The 15,206-nt window shown below is 37.1% G+C and overlaps 2 protein-coding genes across 3 annotated transcripts in view; both read right to left on the bottom strand.

The window, feature by feature from the left end:
• The window catches only part of PRPF6 (pre-mRNA processing factor 6), a 324,132-nt gene that overhangs the window by 236,684 nt on the left and 72,242 nt on the right, over window positions 1-15,206 (bottom strand). The window lies entirely within an intron of this gene.
• DNAJC5 (DnaJ heat shock protein family (Hsp40) member C5) overlaps window positions 1-15,206 on the bottom strand; it is a 64,212-nt gene that overhangs the window by 13,272 nt on the left and 35,734 nt on the right. For both annotated transcript variants that reach the window (XR_011165348.1, XM_069072674.1), the window contains exons 2-3: window positions 1,842-1,959; window positions 326-539 (exon numbers count right to left, since the gene is read on the bottom strand). Coding sequence is in view for 1 of the 2 variants with exons in the window: in XM_069072674.1 (XP_068928775.1) it covers window positions 326-539; window positions 1,842-1,948 (321 nt within the window). In the remaining variant the exon portion in view is untranslated. The remainder of the gene's footprint in view (window positions 1-325; window positions 540-1,841; window positions 1,960-15,206) is intronic.

Below are 15,206 nucleotides of genomic sequence, written 5' to 3'. Positions count from 1 at the left end.
AGTGTTTTTCCCTTCCCTCTTACATTCTTTGTTAAAATGGATGATTGTTTTGGATGAGGGTAAATGGAAAAGAAAAAGAGATGGAAAAGAAAAGAGATGTAAAATCAAAAAGTGTCAAAAATTTTAAAAGGATGATATAGCATTCTGCTTTCTTTTCTTTGACATTCCCATTTACATTTTCATTCAGTTAATTTTTAAACTGTTTGAATTAAATAATCAAGTTTATAAAATTCTTACAATCCAACTAGCTATTATAATAAAACACAAAACTGTATAAACAATTTAGAAGTCTCTGACACTTTCAAAGGAAGCATTTTCCTCTCACCTTTGCCCACCAGCTGGACAGCACAAAATAGGTATTCACGTTCTCCTCCCCAAATTGCTCAGCTACATAAAGGCCCAAAGAGCCATACTTGTCATATATGTTTCGTTTTGTGGCATCAGTCAATATTGCATGTGCGTTGTTGATCTCTTTAAACTTGTCTGCAGCTTCTGGGTTGTCTGGATTCTTGTCAGGATGATATTTCAGTGCAAGCTTCCTGCAAACAAAAAGATTTTTGTCCATTTAAATTTAGTTCCTTGCTCTTTCATTTTTCTATTCATTCATGTGGCACAACAGTCAATACAGGAAAAACTTTTTCATTTTATGGTCTCATCCATTTGCATCTGTATTTCTACCTTTACATTCTTAGAGAAGAAAAACAATTGGGACATAAGAACTTCTCTATGTATAACAGATCTAATTATGCTCAAGGGAAGATCAGCAGCACATTTGCCTTGCTGCATATACTTTGTTTCTCTTATACTTTGTAAAATTTACTCATGGCAACAGTGGCTTAACTTCAATGTTACCAAATACTAGATTTCTCTAAGAAACCTACAAAGCCTACTACTGACCTCTAGTGTTCCATTTAACTTACTGAATATTTAAAAAAAAAATAAACCTATAAAAACTTTTTACGTCATGTAATTTATATTTGCTTGCCATTAACTATTCTAACACTTAAGATGACCAAATGAGAATACTAAGATTCCTGTTTATATGGAGAGTCCAAATTTTTTAAACAATCTTTCCATAAACCCAAGGAACTCTTTAGGTTTAAGCGGCTGAGGTAAATGAAATATACAAAAAATAAGTGACACAGATCAAGAATTTGCTGGCCACTCAGTACATACACCCTCACAGATAGACGAGTTATGCATTTTTCACTTACCATGGATGACAAAAGGAGTCCTATTTGCTGCTTCTCTACTATGGCTACAAGTACTACTATCACCTAATCAGCAGTGAGTTTATTTACTTTCTACTGAAAAGAACTGAGTGAAAACAAAATTTTCATAAGTAAAATATATGAAAAAGGAGGCTGCATGAAAGTGAATACATTTTTTAAAAAAGCCTACTGAAAAGGTCAAATTGTTAAAAGTTTATATGGAACATTTTTTTCAGATTCTTCTTTTTCAATGTTTTACTGATACTGCTTTTAAAAGAGTACTCTCACTTCCCATTTACTCTTTCTTGTTGTCCATTCCCTGAAACAAATAAGTACAGTTGAAAAAAACAAATCGATATACTGACCATGTTTGAAAATGTATATGTCCATGTTCCTTTTTCAGAGCTCTGCATATATATCAAAGGCTAAAAGGAATGTATTTAAATATACAAAACCCAAAAGAAAGCTGTGTCACCTATAAGTTACAAATTGGTTTTTAAAGAAAAATCAGACATCTGAAGAAAGAGCCTTTTCCTACAAATGTTGTACCCAACTAAATCCAGATCTAAACATAATGATCAACACCATATGGCCACTTAAGTGAATTTACCAAAGCTAAAATTTTCTTACCTATATGATTTTTTTATATCATCTGAGGTTGCATTCTTGTCCAACCCAAGAACATGGTACAATGATTCTCCAGAGGTAGAAAGTGAACGCTGTCTCTGGTCTGCCATCTTATGCTAATCTGCAAAACACATTTTATTAAAATACAACACTGAGAAATCATCTGAGTAGTTTGTAACGGTCAGCTTTATAACAAAAATTCATGTCCAAAGCTCACTTTTAAGATTAAAATTCCAACTTCTACAAAAAGTTGGTAGAAATGGGTTTTCTCCTAAGATAATAAGATGTGAAGTCACTAGATATCAAACTATGATCTTTCAGCATTAAAGCTGATTATTTTGCAGTTCCCTCTTTTCTATAAGAAACTTTTATTTACTCTAGCATACCTAAAATTTTAGAAAATCAAAGTTACTTGAAACCTAATACTTAAGATAAGAATGCAACACAGAGTAAATAAAATTAGTTTGCATCTGTTTGATTCTTTGGATGGCACAAAACTGAGACAAAATTCTCATAGCTCTGAACTTAAATTATGCTGAAGAAAGGCTAAGAGTAGTGAAGTAATGTACATTTATTTACTGAAGAAAAACCCAAGTCAATCCAGGCCTTCAGACACTTAGTAGCTGTGTGACCACAGCAAGTCACTTTACCTCTGTATGCTTCAATTTCTCATTTATAAAGTGCTTTGCAAATATACACACGTACAAAAACACATGTGTATATAGATATATATACATATATCTATATACACATGCCAGTTATTATTATCATTATTTCAGTCATTGAGTTATTGATGCACTGAGAGGTTAAGTGCTTTGCTCAGGGTCATACAGCCAGTGCATGTCAGCAGTAAGGCTCGAAGCCAGGTTTTCAGGACTCTCAGGCAAATTCTCTATTCACTATTGCTTTAAAAACAAAATGGTCTTTGTTTCTAAATAAAAAAAGAAAAGACTAAATTACAAATTCATGGTACATAACCTTAACCTGGCTTTTTTCCCACTGAGTATTTTTTCTATTCTACCCTTGATGATTACTTCCTCTCTTACTTTCCATATTAATTGTTCCTAATGCCTCCTCAAACCTCTAACCATACCTCACCCCCTAAACACTTAGAAAAGATTACCTAACCTCCTATTTAATAAGAGATTAACGCCTCAAACAGGAAGTTCTTCAATTTCCTTTCCCCAAACTTAGCAGCATCATGGACTTAATCTCTTCTGTTTCAAAAGAGAAGTATTCCTAGTTTAGGTTAATTAACCCTTGCTTTTCTGCCCTTGATCTATGCCCTTCCTTCCTCTAAAAAGCCTGAAGTATCTCTATTGTCCCCTCTAATAGCATCTTCCTTTCCATCTAGGAATGTGCTGATGTCTACCAAATCCTTAAAAAAAAAGTTTCATTTAGCCCTTCTAAACTGCAGCACATCACTAACTCCAATCTAACAAAGTATTTAGTAAGTACCAACTTCATTCAAGGATGTGTGCTAATCCCAGGAATACTAAAGATAAAATTAAAAATACTTCTTGCCCCCCAAAACCAAGGGGGGAAGCTTATATTCTTTCTTATATTCCTTACCAACTGGCTGCCATCTTCACTATTTGAATGAGATTCATAGCCACTTTCATTGACTCCTCTCACTGTATTTGGAATCTGTCATATCCTGAGTCACCTTTTTTCTAAAGTTTATTATGAATTTCAGCAACAGTTGATATAGTTCTAAAATTCATTTCAATATACTATAACTGTCCTTTAGCTCCTCTATACCTCCCCTCTTAAATGTTACCAATGACTACATTGCCAAATTCAAAGGCAATCGAATTGGTTGGTCCTCATCTTCCCCTTACTTCGCTGGAACATTTAACATGGTTGAATTACTCACCCTTTGAGGATATGCTTCTTCCTCAACTTCACTATCCTTGTTCTTATCCAACCTTTCAAATCACCTGCTCTCGTTTCTCTTCCTGATTCTTTAAAGTAGGTGTTTTCCAAGGTTCTGTCCTTTGTCTTCTCTTTCTATATCCTGTCCCTTAGTGATCTCATTCATGTCCGTGGCATTACCTTTTAGTAGGTGAACTCAAGTTCTGCACCTCCAAATGCCTATACAAGCAAGCTCTGCCTGCTAGCATCCCAAATCCAACATGTCAGAAAACCATTGATAATATCTTCCCAAAAAACTTTTTGCTCCATTTTCTGATTTCTTTTCTGTTAATGAAACAGTACAATCATATCTTTGTCCCATGTTTTGAAACTCTGGTGTTCACTGATGCTTTACTCTCACTTCTCATAGCCAGCTATTAATCCTATTTGAGGCAGCTATGTAGCACAGTGGAGATAGTACTGAGCCTAGAGTCGGGAAGAGTCACTTTTCTGATTCAAATCTAGCCCCAGACACTAGCTGTGTGACCCTGGGAAAGTTGTTTAACCTTGTTTGTCTCAGTTTCCTCATGTGTAAAATGAGTTGTAAAAGGAAATGGCAAACCACTCCAGTATCTTTGCCAGCAAAACCCCAAAAGGAGTCATGAGGAGCTGGACATGAATGAAACTCAACAACAAAAAAAATCCTATAAATACTCTATTCCTACAATACATTTCTGTTCTTTTCCATTATTTCTAATTTCCACCAACACTACCTTATCACATTTTTGGGGGAACTGAATATGTTATTTCATTGGCATAGAGTGGCCTGGGTTAATTATATACAAGTTGCTGTGCTAAATGCTGAGGATATCAAGGAAGGGGGAAAAAAATGGTCTGCCTGAAAGAAACTTATCTTCTAACAGGGGAGACAACATGCAAATAACCATACACCTAAGACTTATACAGTGCAAATGGAAGGTAATTTCAAGGAAGGTACTAGGAGTGGGAAATAAGAAAGACTTCCTGTAGAAGGCAGGATCTGAGTGGAGTTTTGAAGGCCAGTGCCACTGGATCAAAGACCAGGAAGGTAAGAAGGGAGACAGGTTGTAAAGGACTTTAAATTCCAAATAGGATTATATATTTGATCCTTGAAGTGACAGGGAGCCACTGAGTTAGTGGGGGGAGGGTGGCAAACACTGTCAGACCTATGCTTTAGAAAAATCACTTTGGCGGTTGAGTGGAGAAGGGATCAGAGTGAGGAAAGGCTTGAGGCAGGTAGACCAATTAGAAGTCTAATGCAATGACTACACATGTATGATCTATATCAAAACGCTTGCTTTCTCAAAAAGGAGGGACAGGAGGGAGGGAGAGAATTTGGAACTTAAAATTTTTTTAAATGAATGTTAAAAGTTAGTTTTACAAGTAATTGGAAAAAATAAAAAAAAAGAAGTCTAACACAATAGGAAAGATGTGAAATAATGAGAGATTGTAACAATTGTAGTAGCTATGTAAGTAAAATAAAGGGATCTATGATAGTCTATGAAGGTAGAAATGATAAGACCTGAAATGTGAAGTTAGTGCAAAAAGAGAATTGAGAATGACTCCAAAGTTGGGAGAATGATGACTAGGAAGGGAGTGGTGCTCTCAAAAGTAAGGAAAGTTTAGAAGAAGAAAAGGTTTGGAGGGGATGATACATTTTTTTTGAATATGCTTAGTTTCAGATACTTACAGAACATCTAGTTTGAGATATTCAAAAGACATTGGTGATGTGAGGTGGAAACTTAAGAGAGAAGTTAGGGCTGCATATGTGGAACATAAACGCAAAAAGATAACAACCTATGAGTTAATGAGATCATAAAGGAGATGATATGAAACAGGGATTAACTTTTTTGTGTCATGGATCCCTCTGGCAGTCTACTGAAGTCTACAGACCCCTTTTCAGAATGTTTTAAAATTAAAACAAAACAAAGCAAAGGCTTACAATGGAAGCCAATTATATTGAAATACTGTTATGTAAGAGAGAGAGAGAGAGAGAGAGAGAGAGAGAGAGAGAGAGAGAGAGAGAGATTCATAGACTCCAGGTTAAGAACCTCTGCTATTAAGGGAAAAGAGGACCAAGGAAAAAGCCTTGGATGCAAAATTGGATAAAGATTCAGCAAAGGAGGCTGAGAAGTGAGAATCAGAGAGGAAGAGAACCAGGAGTGAACAGCAGTATGAAAACCTAGAGAAATGAGACTATCTAGGAGAACAGAGTCACAGAGCTAGCACGTCAGGTGAGACTGGAAAACAATCTCCTTGACTCTGAAACTGGTTTCTCAATGCTGCCCTTCACTTAGTATATAACATGTGCTTACTACTATCCACTTATCTGGACTATTACATTAGTCTCATAAAATTTCTTTTGCAGGTCCATTTTCTCCCCATCTCCAACCTTTTTTTGCTATTAGACTAATCTTTATACACAGATCTGGTTATTTCACTCCTCTGCTCAAAATCCTCCAGTGGCTTCCTATTGCCTGAATAAAATCAGAACTCTTTCTGTCATTCAATGTTCTCTATAATCTGCTACCACTAAATCTTCCCAGCCTCATTTCATACTATTACTCCCTTTCATACATTCTATACTCCAGCCAAAGTGATTTTCTATTTATTTCTCATACCTTTCTGTCTCTTTTCTTTGCCTTTATTCAATGTTTTCGATGCTTAGAATGTGCCTCCCTTCTACATTTCTACAAATGCTTTAAAGCCCACCATGATGTAGGGTCCCAATTTTTGTTAGAAATCACTGCTCCTTCAGTATGTTTTAACAATTTTTAAAAAATCTGCTGAAATTTGAATACTGAATCAACTATAATCTGAAATGCCTAGGAAATTTTGAAGTTACCCTATTCTAAACATCTCTGTGGCAAATACTACATGCAGTTCTGTCACTACATGTTTACTCTTCTGCATAGCTAGTAACAGATTCCTATGCATAGGCATGTTTTACCTAGGGCTGCTCTGATCAACACTTTTACAAGAACATCCATTAATATATTATAAACAAACCATACCTTGATATTGCAATAATGTACTGAAAAGTAATTCTGCCCACTAGGCCATGTAACTGTGTTTCTATGGAATGAAATAGCGTTCTAGGAACAAGTAACTAACATCTTGTTTTTAAAGATCAAGAAATATTAGATTAGATACATCTATAGCTGCATTTCTGTTGTGCTATATCTCTGTTCCAAATTTTCAAAGAATCACATGACTACAGAGTTCCAAGGGATCTTATTGGCAAGAATCCCCACAAGGTATCAGATCAAACAGACTCTGACTTCCAATGAGAGGGATCTCCTTAGGCAGCTGATTATACTTTTGGATAGTTCTAATTAATTTTTTTTCTTTCTTACCATTTAATTAAAAAAAAAATTTCATCACCTTTGTTAGGGGGTCAAGAGCATGCTTTATCACTGGTCCACTGGAATCACAGATGGTCACTGCATCGATCAGTGTCCTTATAGCTTTCAAAGTTGTTTGTTTTTAGTGTTGCTGTTGTATCAATTATTCTCCTGGTTCTATTAATTTCATTTTAAATCATTTCATATAAGCTTTAAAACAGTTTATTTTAGTAATATTGATGTTACTATTATAGTGTAAATTTTTCTTCTGGTTCTGCTGACTTCACTGTGCATCAGTTCATACACATTTTTCCATGTCACTTTGAAATCATCTTTTCCCTCATTTTTTATACCACAGTCACTGTTCTACTGTTATACACTGCTTCTGGATTTCTTGGACATCACCACCATGCTGCCTTTCTTCCCTGGGAAATTTATCCCTTAGTTTTCAGTTCTTAAAAAAAAAAGAGGAGCTGCTACACAGTTTTTGATACATATAGGAAGGGCTCTTTCATTTTGCTTTAAAACCAGTTACTCTCAAAATAAATTCCTGCAAATACCAGGTTTTTAAAAAATGTCAATTTGTATCTCATCATGAGTCCTCTGGTACTGTGGCTGGTCATTGTGTTGATCCAAGTTTTTCAAAGTTGTTTCTCTGCATTATTGTTGTTACTGAATGAACTGTTCTCCTGGTTCTACTCACATCTTTCTGTATTCTTTCATAACAAGTTATTTCTAGTTTTCTTTAAAACTATCTCTTATCATTTCTTATAACACAATAGTACTGCATCACAATTGTGTTACCCTAACTTGCTGAGCCATTCTCCAGTGGGAATCCCTTCAGTTTCCAATTCTTTGCCACCACCAAAAAAGAGCTTTAGGTACTTTTTCCTCTTTCTCTGACAGACCTAGTAGTTAGTGTTCAAAAGGTATTTGTGGTTCAACAGATTTTGGAATATAGTTCCAAAATGCTTTGCAGACTGATCAGACCATTTCACAGCTCCATAGATGGTGCATTAAAGTACCTATTTTCTCATAGCCCCTCCAGCATCAGTCATTTTCCTGTTTTGGGTTCAATTTTGCCAAATCTAATGGGAAAGAGATGGAATCTCAAAGTTGTTTTAATGTACATTTCTCTAATTATCAGTGATTTAGAACATTTTTTCTTAAGGTTATAAATAGCTTGGATTTCTTCCTCTGAAAACTACCTGTTCTATCTTTTAACCATTTATAAATTGGGGAATGGCTTATTCTTATAAGTCTGAATCAATTCCCTACATATTTTAGAAAAGAAACCTTAGTGGCTTGGGCGGAGCCAAGATGGTGGTGTAGAAGCAGCAAAACTCTGTGAGCTCCCCCCATAACCACCTTAACTACTGTGATAGTAATGGAATATAAAGATCCCCCTGTATTGGCTTGGTTTTCAAATTGATTGTGTTAAAACCCAGAGCTTGTTAATCCCACCTGTGGGATGGACTTGTTGATGTGAAAAGAGAGACACGAACTGGGAGGAGCTGGTGACGTAGATTTGGAGAGACACAAGAGAGAGGCAGAAGGACTTTTTGGAAGCAGCACCCTCGTAGAGGCAGAGAGAGACTGAGAGGATTGCTGACGGCCACTTTGAATCGCCCTGGACTTTTGAGACCTGCCCCTGGAGCTGCCAAGGACTGAGGAGACATGGCTGTTTTGCTGGTACTTTGTCTGTCTGTTTTGATGTTGTTTTGCCAGATTTGTCCACTGGTGAAAGACAGTCCTGTTATTGAAGAAGTCCTGGAACCTGGCTGTTGGCTAAGAGCTCTTGAGACTGTCCTGCAGACAGAGTGAATACTGTCCACTGGTGAAGGACAGTGCTGTTCTTGCAGGGGTCTGGGAACCTTTCTGTTGGTTCAGAGCTACTGAGACTGTCCTGCAGATAGAATGAATGCTGTCCACTGGTGAAGGACAGTGCTGTTATTGCAGGGGTCTGGGAACCTTTCTGTTGGTTCAGAAGCCCCGAAGAAGGATTTTCTTGTTGTATGTTTACAGAAATCCTGGGAGAGGGTTTTGCTAATGTTTTCAGGGGTTCTAGGACTGTTCTACAGACAGAAGATGAATTAATGAAGGGACTGGCAATGTATCTTGTGGCCTTGCTAAGCCTTGTCTCCCCAGGAACTAAGATTGCTGAGAACTTGCCTCTTGTCAAGATGAAGAAAAGACCTCCATTTGGGTATTAAGTGCTGTGCTTAAACTTGATGTGACTCTGGGGTAGATCAATTGTGATCCAGGGGTGGGGAACTTTTGACCTTTTTGTGTTCTATGGTTGAACAAATGAATGTACTTTACTTATGTTTGGAAACTAATCTCCATTTGAGAAGAGGGGTTTTGTGATGGACTAAATGAAGGTACAGCCTAGGGGTGGAGTAGTATTTAGAACAGGGACTTTGTAATTGATTGAATGAATGGAAGGTCCTGGGGTGGGGTAGTACTTGGAGATTATTTAATCACCCTTAGTAAATGCTGTATTTTGAATGATGTCATGTTTTGATCTTCTCTGTTCTTGGTTTGTCACTGAATAAAATGGAGAGCACCTATGCTGGTATTTTGAACCTTGGGAAGGTTGCCTTTCCTTGGCATTACATTACATTATGGCGTAGTCGGAAGGATGTACAAAGCATAGTGCCTCTATTTGTTCCAGGATCCATGGCCATTTAGATTGAGATTGTAAGGCCAAGGATCCTGGAGTGGTGGAATGTGATAGTAAAAAAAAGTCCTTCTGCCTCTCTCTTGTGTCTCTCCAAATCTAAAAAAATCCAAATCTCTCCAAATGTCATCAGCTCCTCCCAGTTCATGTCTCTCTTTTCACATCAACAAGTCCAACCCACAGGTGGGATTAACAAGCTCTGGGTTTTAACACAATCAATTTGAAAACCAAGCCAATACAGGGGGATCTTTATATTCCATTACTATCACAACTACCTATAAAATATGACTCTAAACAAACTTTAGAGCTACAGAACTTATAAAGTGGCAGAGAGAAACAAATCTCCTGCTGAAGGCAGCCCGGCAGATCTACAGGAAGTGTCCATAGCACCAAGCTGGGAGTGCAACCCTAGCCCCACATTTGGGCCCAGGGCAGCCCAATCAGCAGTGGCTGGAGCGGACTTCAGGACATTGGATCATCAGCAGCAGTGGCAGTTTCCAGAATTATCAACCCATAAATGTCAAAGACAAAGTAAAAGGTCAGTGTAGAACTCTGTTGGAACTGGTGGGGGGGGGGGGGGGGGATGGGACAGAGTGCAGTCTGGTCCCTGCCCCCAGGGCAAGAAGTTGCAGCTGCCAAGGCAGCATGGCTGCTTCAGAGTTCCTGGCCTGCAGATCACAGGGGAACCAAGCAACCATTTAGAGGGTAATAACTCTTGCTTTAACTGCTTGGATTTGGATTGCTGTCTTTGGTGGAAGTCCTGGGGTATGTGGCCAGTGGGCCTGAGCATGTGGGGATTGAAGAAAGGGCACCCAACTAATATCTCTGGCAACTGCAAAAACCCCAGCAATTTGGGACAAAGCTCTCCTCTCTGGAAGCAGAGTTCTACTGTGGCAAAAAGCTCAAAAGTCAAGCAATTGAGTGGCAACATGAGCAAACAAAGGAAGCAAAGCAATGAAATCTTAAATTCCTTTTCTGGGGACAAAGAGGATCAAAGCATGGAACGGGAAGAAGACAACGAAGTCAGAACTCCTGCACCAAAAGCTTCCAAGAAAAATATGAATTGGTTACAGCCCATGGAGGAGCTCAAGAAGGATTTTGAAAATCAAGTAAGAGAAGTGGAGGAAATAATGGGAAGAGAAATGAAAATGATGCAAGAAAATCATGAAAAGAGAGTCAACAACCTGACTGAAGAAAATAACACCTTAAGAAAGAGACTAACTCAAATGGAAAAAAAGGCCCAAAAAGCCAATAAGAACGCTGACTCTGCCAGATGAAAAAAGAATTTCAAAAGCTCACCGAAGAGAATAATTCCTTCAGAATGTGACTGTAGCAAATGGGAGCTAATGACTTTATGAGAAACCAAGATACTATTAAACAGATCCAAACAAATGAAAAAATAGAAGGCAATGGTGAAATATTTCATTGGAAAAACCACTGACCTGGAAAATAGATCCAGGAGAGAGAATTTAAAAATTACTGGAATACCTGAAAGCCATGATCAAAAAAAGAACCTAGAAATAATCCTTCAAGAAATTCTCAAGGAAAACTGCACTGATATTTTAGAAACAGAGGGCAAAATAGAGGTTGAAAGAATCCACCTATCACCTCTTGAAAAAAGATCCACCCCAACCCCCCAAAACTCCTAGGAATATTATAGACAGGTTCCAGAGTTTCCAGATCAAGGAGAAAATATTGCAAGCAGTCAAGAAGAAACAATTTGAATATTGTGGAAACAATCAGGACAACACAAAATCTAGCAGCTTCTACATTAAGGGATCAAAGGGCTTGAAATATTATAGTCTGGAGATAAAAGGAGCTAGGATTAAAACCAAGAATCACCTACCCAGCAAAATTGAGTATAATGATTCAGGGGAAAATATGGTCATTCAATGAAGTAGAGGACTTTCAAGCATTCTTGATGAAAAAACCAGAATTGAATAGAAAATTTGGCATTCAGATGCAAGAAGCCAGAGAAGCATGAGAAGGTAAACAGGGAAAAGAAATCATATGGAACTTATCAAAGTTGAACTACTTAACATTCCTACATGAAAAAACTATAATGGTAACTTATGAAACTTTTCTCAGTATAAGGATAGTTGAAGGGAACACAAATATATATGTATATATATATACACACATACATATATATGTCTATATAGGAGGATATATATGTGTATGAATACATGTGTGAGTGTATATATGTGTACAGGTATACATAGAGAGAGGGCACAGGATCAATTGAATAGAAAGAGATGATATTTAAAAAATAAAATTAAGAGGTGAGAGAGGAACATAATGAGAGGAGATAGGGAGAGACAGAATAGGGTAAATTATCTCATATAAAAGAGGCAAGAGAAAACTGTTACAATGGAGGGGAAGAACAGGAAGGCAGAAGAGAATGGGTCAACCTTACTCTCATTGAATTTGGCTTAAGGAGGGAATAACATACAAACTGAATTGGGTATCTTACCCTACAGGAAAATAGTGGGGAAGGGGATAAGAGGGGGGATGAGTGAAGGGAGGGCAAATTGGGGGGGGGGCGGGTAGTTAGAAGCATACACTTTTGAAAAGAGACAGGGTTAAAGTAGAAAATAGAACAAGTGGGGGGCGGGATAGGATAGAAGTAAATAGTCAGTCTTTCACAATATATCCACTATGGAAATGTTTTGTGTAGCTACACATGTACAACCTATACTGAATTGCTTATTCAATGTAGAAGGGAAAGCATCTGGAATTCAAAGTTTTAAAATCAAATGTTTAAAAAAATTATTATTATTATTTTTTACATGCAACTGGGAAGTAAGATATACAGGAAATAAGATATTTAAGATATATATGGGGTATGGAGATCCATCTTGACCTATCAGAAAGTCAGAGGGGATATGGGGGAGGATATAGGAGAGAACAGACTAGGGGAGGGAGTATTCAGTGGGATCGCTGTTTTGGGGTAGTGGATAGGGGAAAGACGGGTAGAAATTGTGTAACTCAAAATCTTGTGGAAATGAATGCTGTAAATTAAAAATAAACATAAAATTCAAAACAAATTTAAAAAAGAGATCTTATTAGAGAAACTTGCAAAGATTTTATTCTTTGTTTCCTTTTAACTACATTGGTTTTGTTAGAGCAAAACCTTTTTAAATTTTATGTAATCAAAACTGTCCATTTTACTTTCTATTATCTACTATGTCTCTTGTTTGGTCATGTCCTCTTTCCCTATCCAAAGATTTGAAGAGTAATTTCTTCTTTGTTAATGATATCACCCTCTGTGTCTAAATCATGTACTCATTTGGAATTTATCTTGCTAGTCCTCTGTACACAGTAAGCCTTTACAAACTGTTCCATGAATTGAATTTCCTTCTCCCTAATCTAACAAGAAAAGGATGGGCTGCCATCAAAAGCACTGTCCATTTGCTCTCTAAAAGGGTGTGTGACCCACTTTTTTGTGGTTAGAACTTAACTTGACTAAGAAGTTAGACTGGTGAATTTTATCAAAAGCAATTTTACTGGAGTGGTAAAGACGAAGCCATCTTGTACCCCAGCAAGAATGAAATATGTGAAGAAAATTCAAATTCTTCAAACATTTTTACTAGTGATAATTTATTTGGGGGGGGGGCACAACACACACAGGCTATAACACACACTTTCTAAAAACCAAAATTACATTTTTTCACTTAAAAATTCTTAAAGCAGAACTGTACTTAAAAATTGACACTTACCTAAGTGATACAACTTAAGTATTTTTAATATTTTTCTTACATTTGGCTATTTAAGACTAACTGGTCAAACAGACTGCTTCTCTGTATGTGCAATAACTTTTTGTTGATGTAGTATTTGATCTCAGACCCCTATGAACAATTTCATCTATGTTTCAGCTAATGTTCAGTGATCTTTTGAGGATGTAGAGGTTTAAACCTTACTTCTACCCCTTAAGTAAAAACAAAACAAAACATTATATACTTTAAGCCCACTGTTCACCAAAATACTTAAGCAATTCATGCTGAAGTATCCCTTTCTCCTTTCTGAATATTAGCGCCCTGGAGGTTAAGACTATTTTTTCATCATAGTAGTGAAGGTTACTATCACTACCATCTCAACAATGTAGGAAAACGTTGAGCATAGGAAAGTTTTATAACAAGCTACTCGAGATCTGGTTATAGCATTTAAATGTGAAGGTACACTAAAACAACACACACACACACACACACACACGAAAAACCTAAACTAATTTAGACAATTCATAATTCGTCTCCACCCACCTCATAAACTCTTAACTCTAGCTTCTGACTTTATTTTTCAACTAAAAATGCTCTCTACAAAGTTACCAATTATCTCATTTGCCAACTATAACAGTTTCTTTCTCAAACCTTGTTGTTCTTGCCCTCTCTGCATCATTTAATATTAACCACCTTCCCCAGGATACTCTGATCTTGCTCAGTTTTATGACTGCTCTGTGTCTTCTTCTCTCTTCTTCTCCTTGGTGATTACCTCCCATGGGTTCAATTATAATGTCTATTCATAGGATCTAATTATCTACCCTGGCAATTAAGAAGTCATGAAGAGGGGCAGCTAGGTGGCACAGTGAATAGAGCAGCGGCAGAGTCAGGAAGACCTGAGTTCAAATCCGGCCTCATACACTTAACACTTACCAGGTCCCATGACCTTGGGCAAATCACTTAACCCTAATTACCATGCCCTCCCCCTTCTAAAAAGAAAAAAAAGAAGTCATGAGTGGGCCTGGAGTGAGGGAGACCCGAGTTCAAACCTGCACTCATTTAGCTGTATGATCATACTATGCAAGTCACTTAAACCTGGTTGCTTCAGTTCCTCATTTGTAAAATGAACTGGAGGAGGAAATGGCAAACCACTTCGGGTATTTTTTGCCAAGAAAACTCAAATGGAGTCACGGAAGAGCAGGTTATGACTGAATAAACTGAACAACAACAAATTATTTACCTGTAGTCTTTCTCAATTTCCTGTCCAGAATTACTGTTTTTTGGCTTTCCCAGTCATTTCAAAGAGAACATGTCCAAAAGACAATAAGTAATCTTACCAGCTTCCCTTGACCCTCTCCCCTGCTATCCCCACTAAATACATGCTTGCTAATTGGTTGAAATATTAGTTATTAACTATTTTAAAGGTGTTTTTTTTAAACCAGAGGTCTAGATAAGATGATCAGTATTAGAAAAGCTATTTAAAAAAAATTCTTTGGGAGAATCTGATTTTTAATTTTTCATCTGGCTATACTGCTTTGGGACTTTTTTTTCACTTTTCCATAACGTTCCCTTTCCTTCCTTCCTCCCTCCCCTTCCCATTTCAGCTTATTTTTTTGTGTATTGTCTTCCTTCGTTAGACTGTAAGTTCCCTGAAAATAAGGGATCTTTTTTCACATTTGTATCCCCAGTGTTTAGCACAGTGCATGGCACCTAGTAGGTGCTTAATAAATGTCTG

The sequence above is a fragment of the Petaurus breviceps genome, unplaced genomic scaffold (assembly GCF_028583685.1).
Source record: "Petaurus breviceps papuanus isolate PSGF00001 unplaced genomic scaffold, PetGlider_PUasm1.0 90847, whole genome shotgun sequence".
In the NCBI taxonomy this organism is placed as follows: domain Eukaryota; kingdom Metazoa; phylum Chordata; class Mammalia; order Diprotodontia; family Petauridae; genus Petaurus; species Petaurus breviceps.
This window is presented reverse-complemented; position numbering and strand designations above follow the sequence as displayed.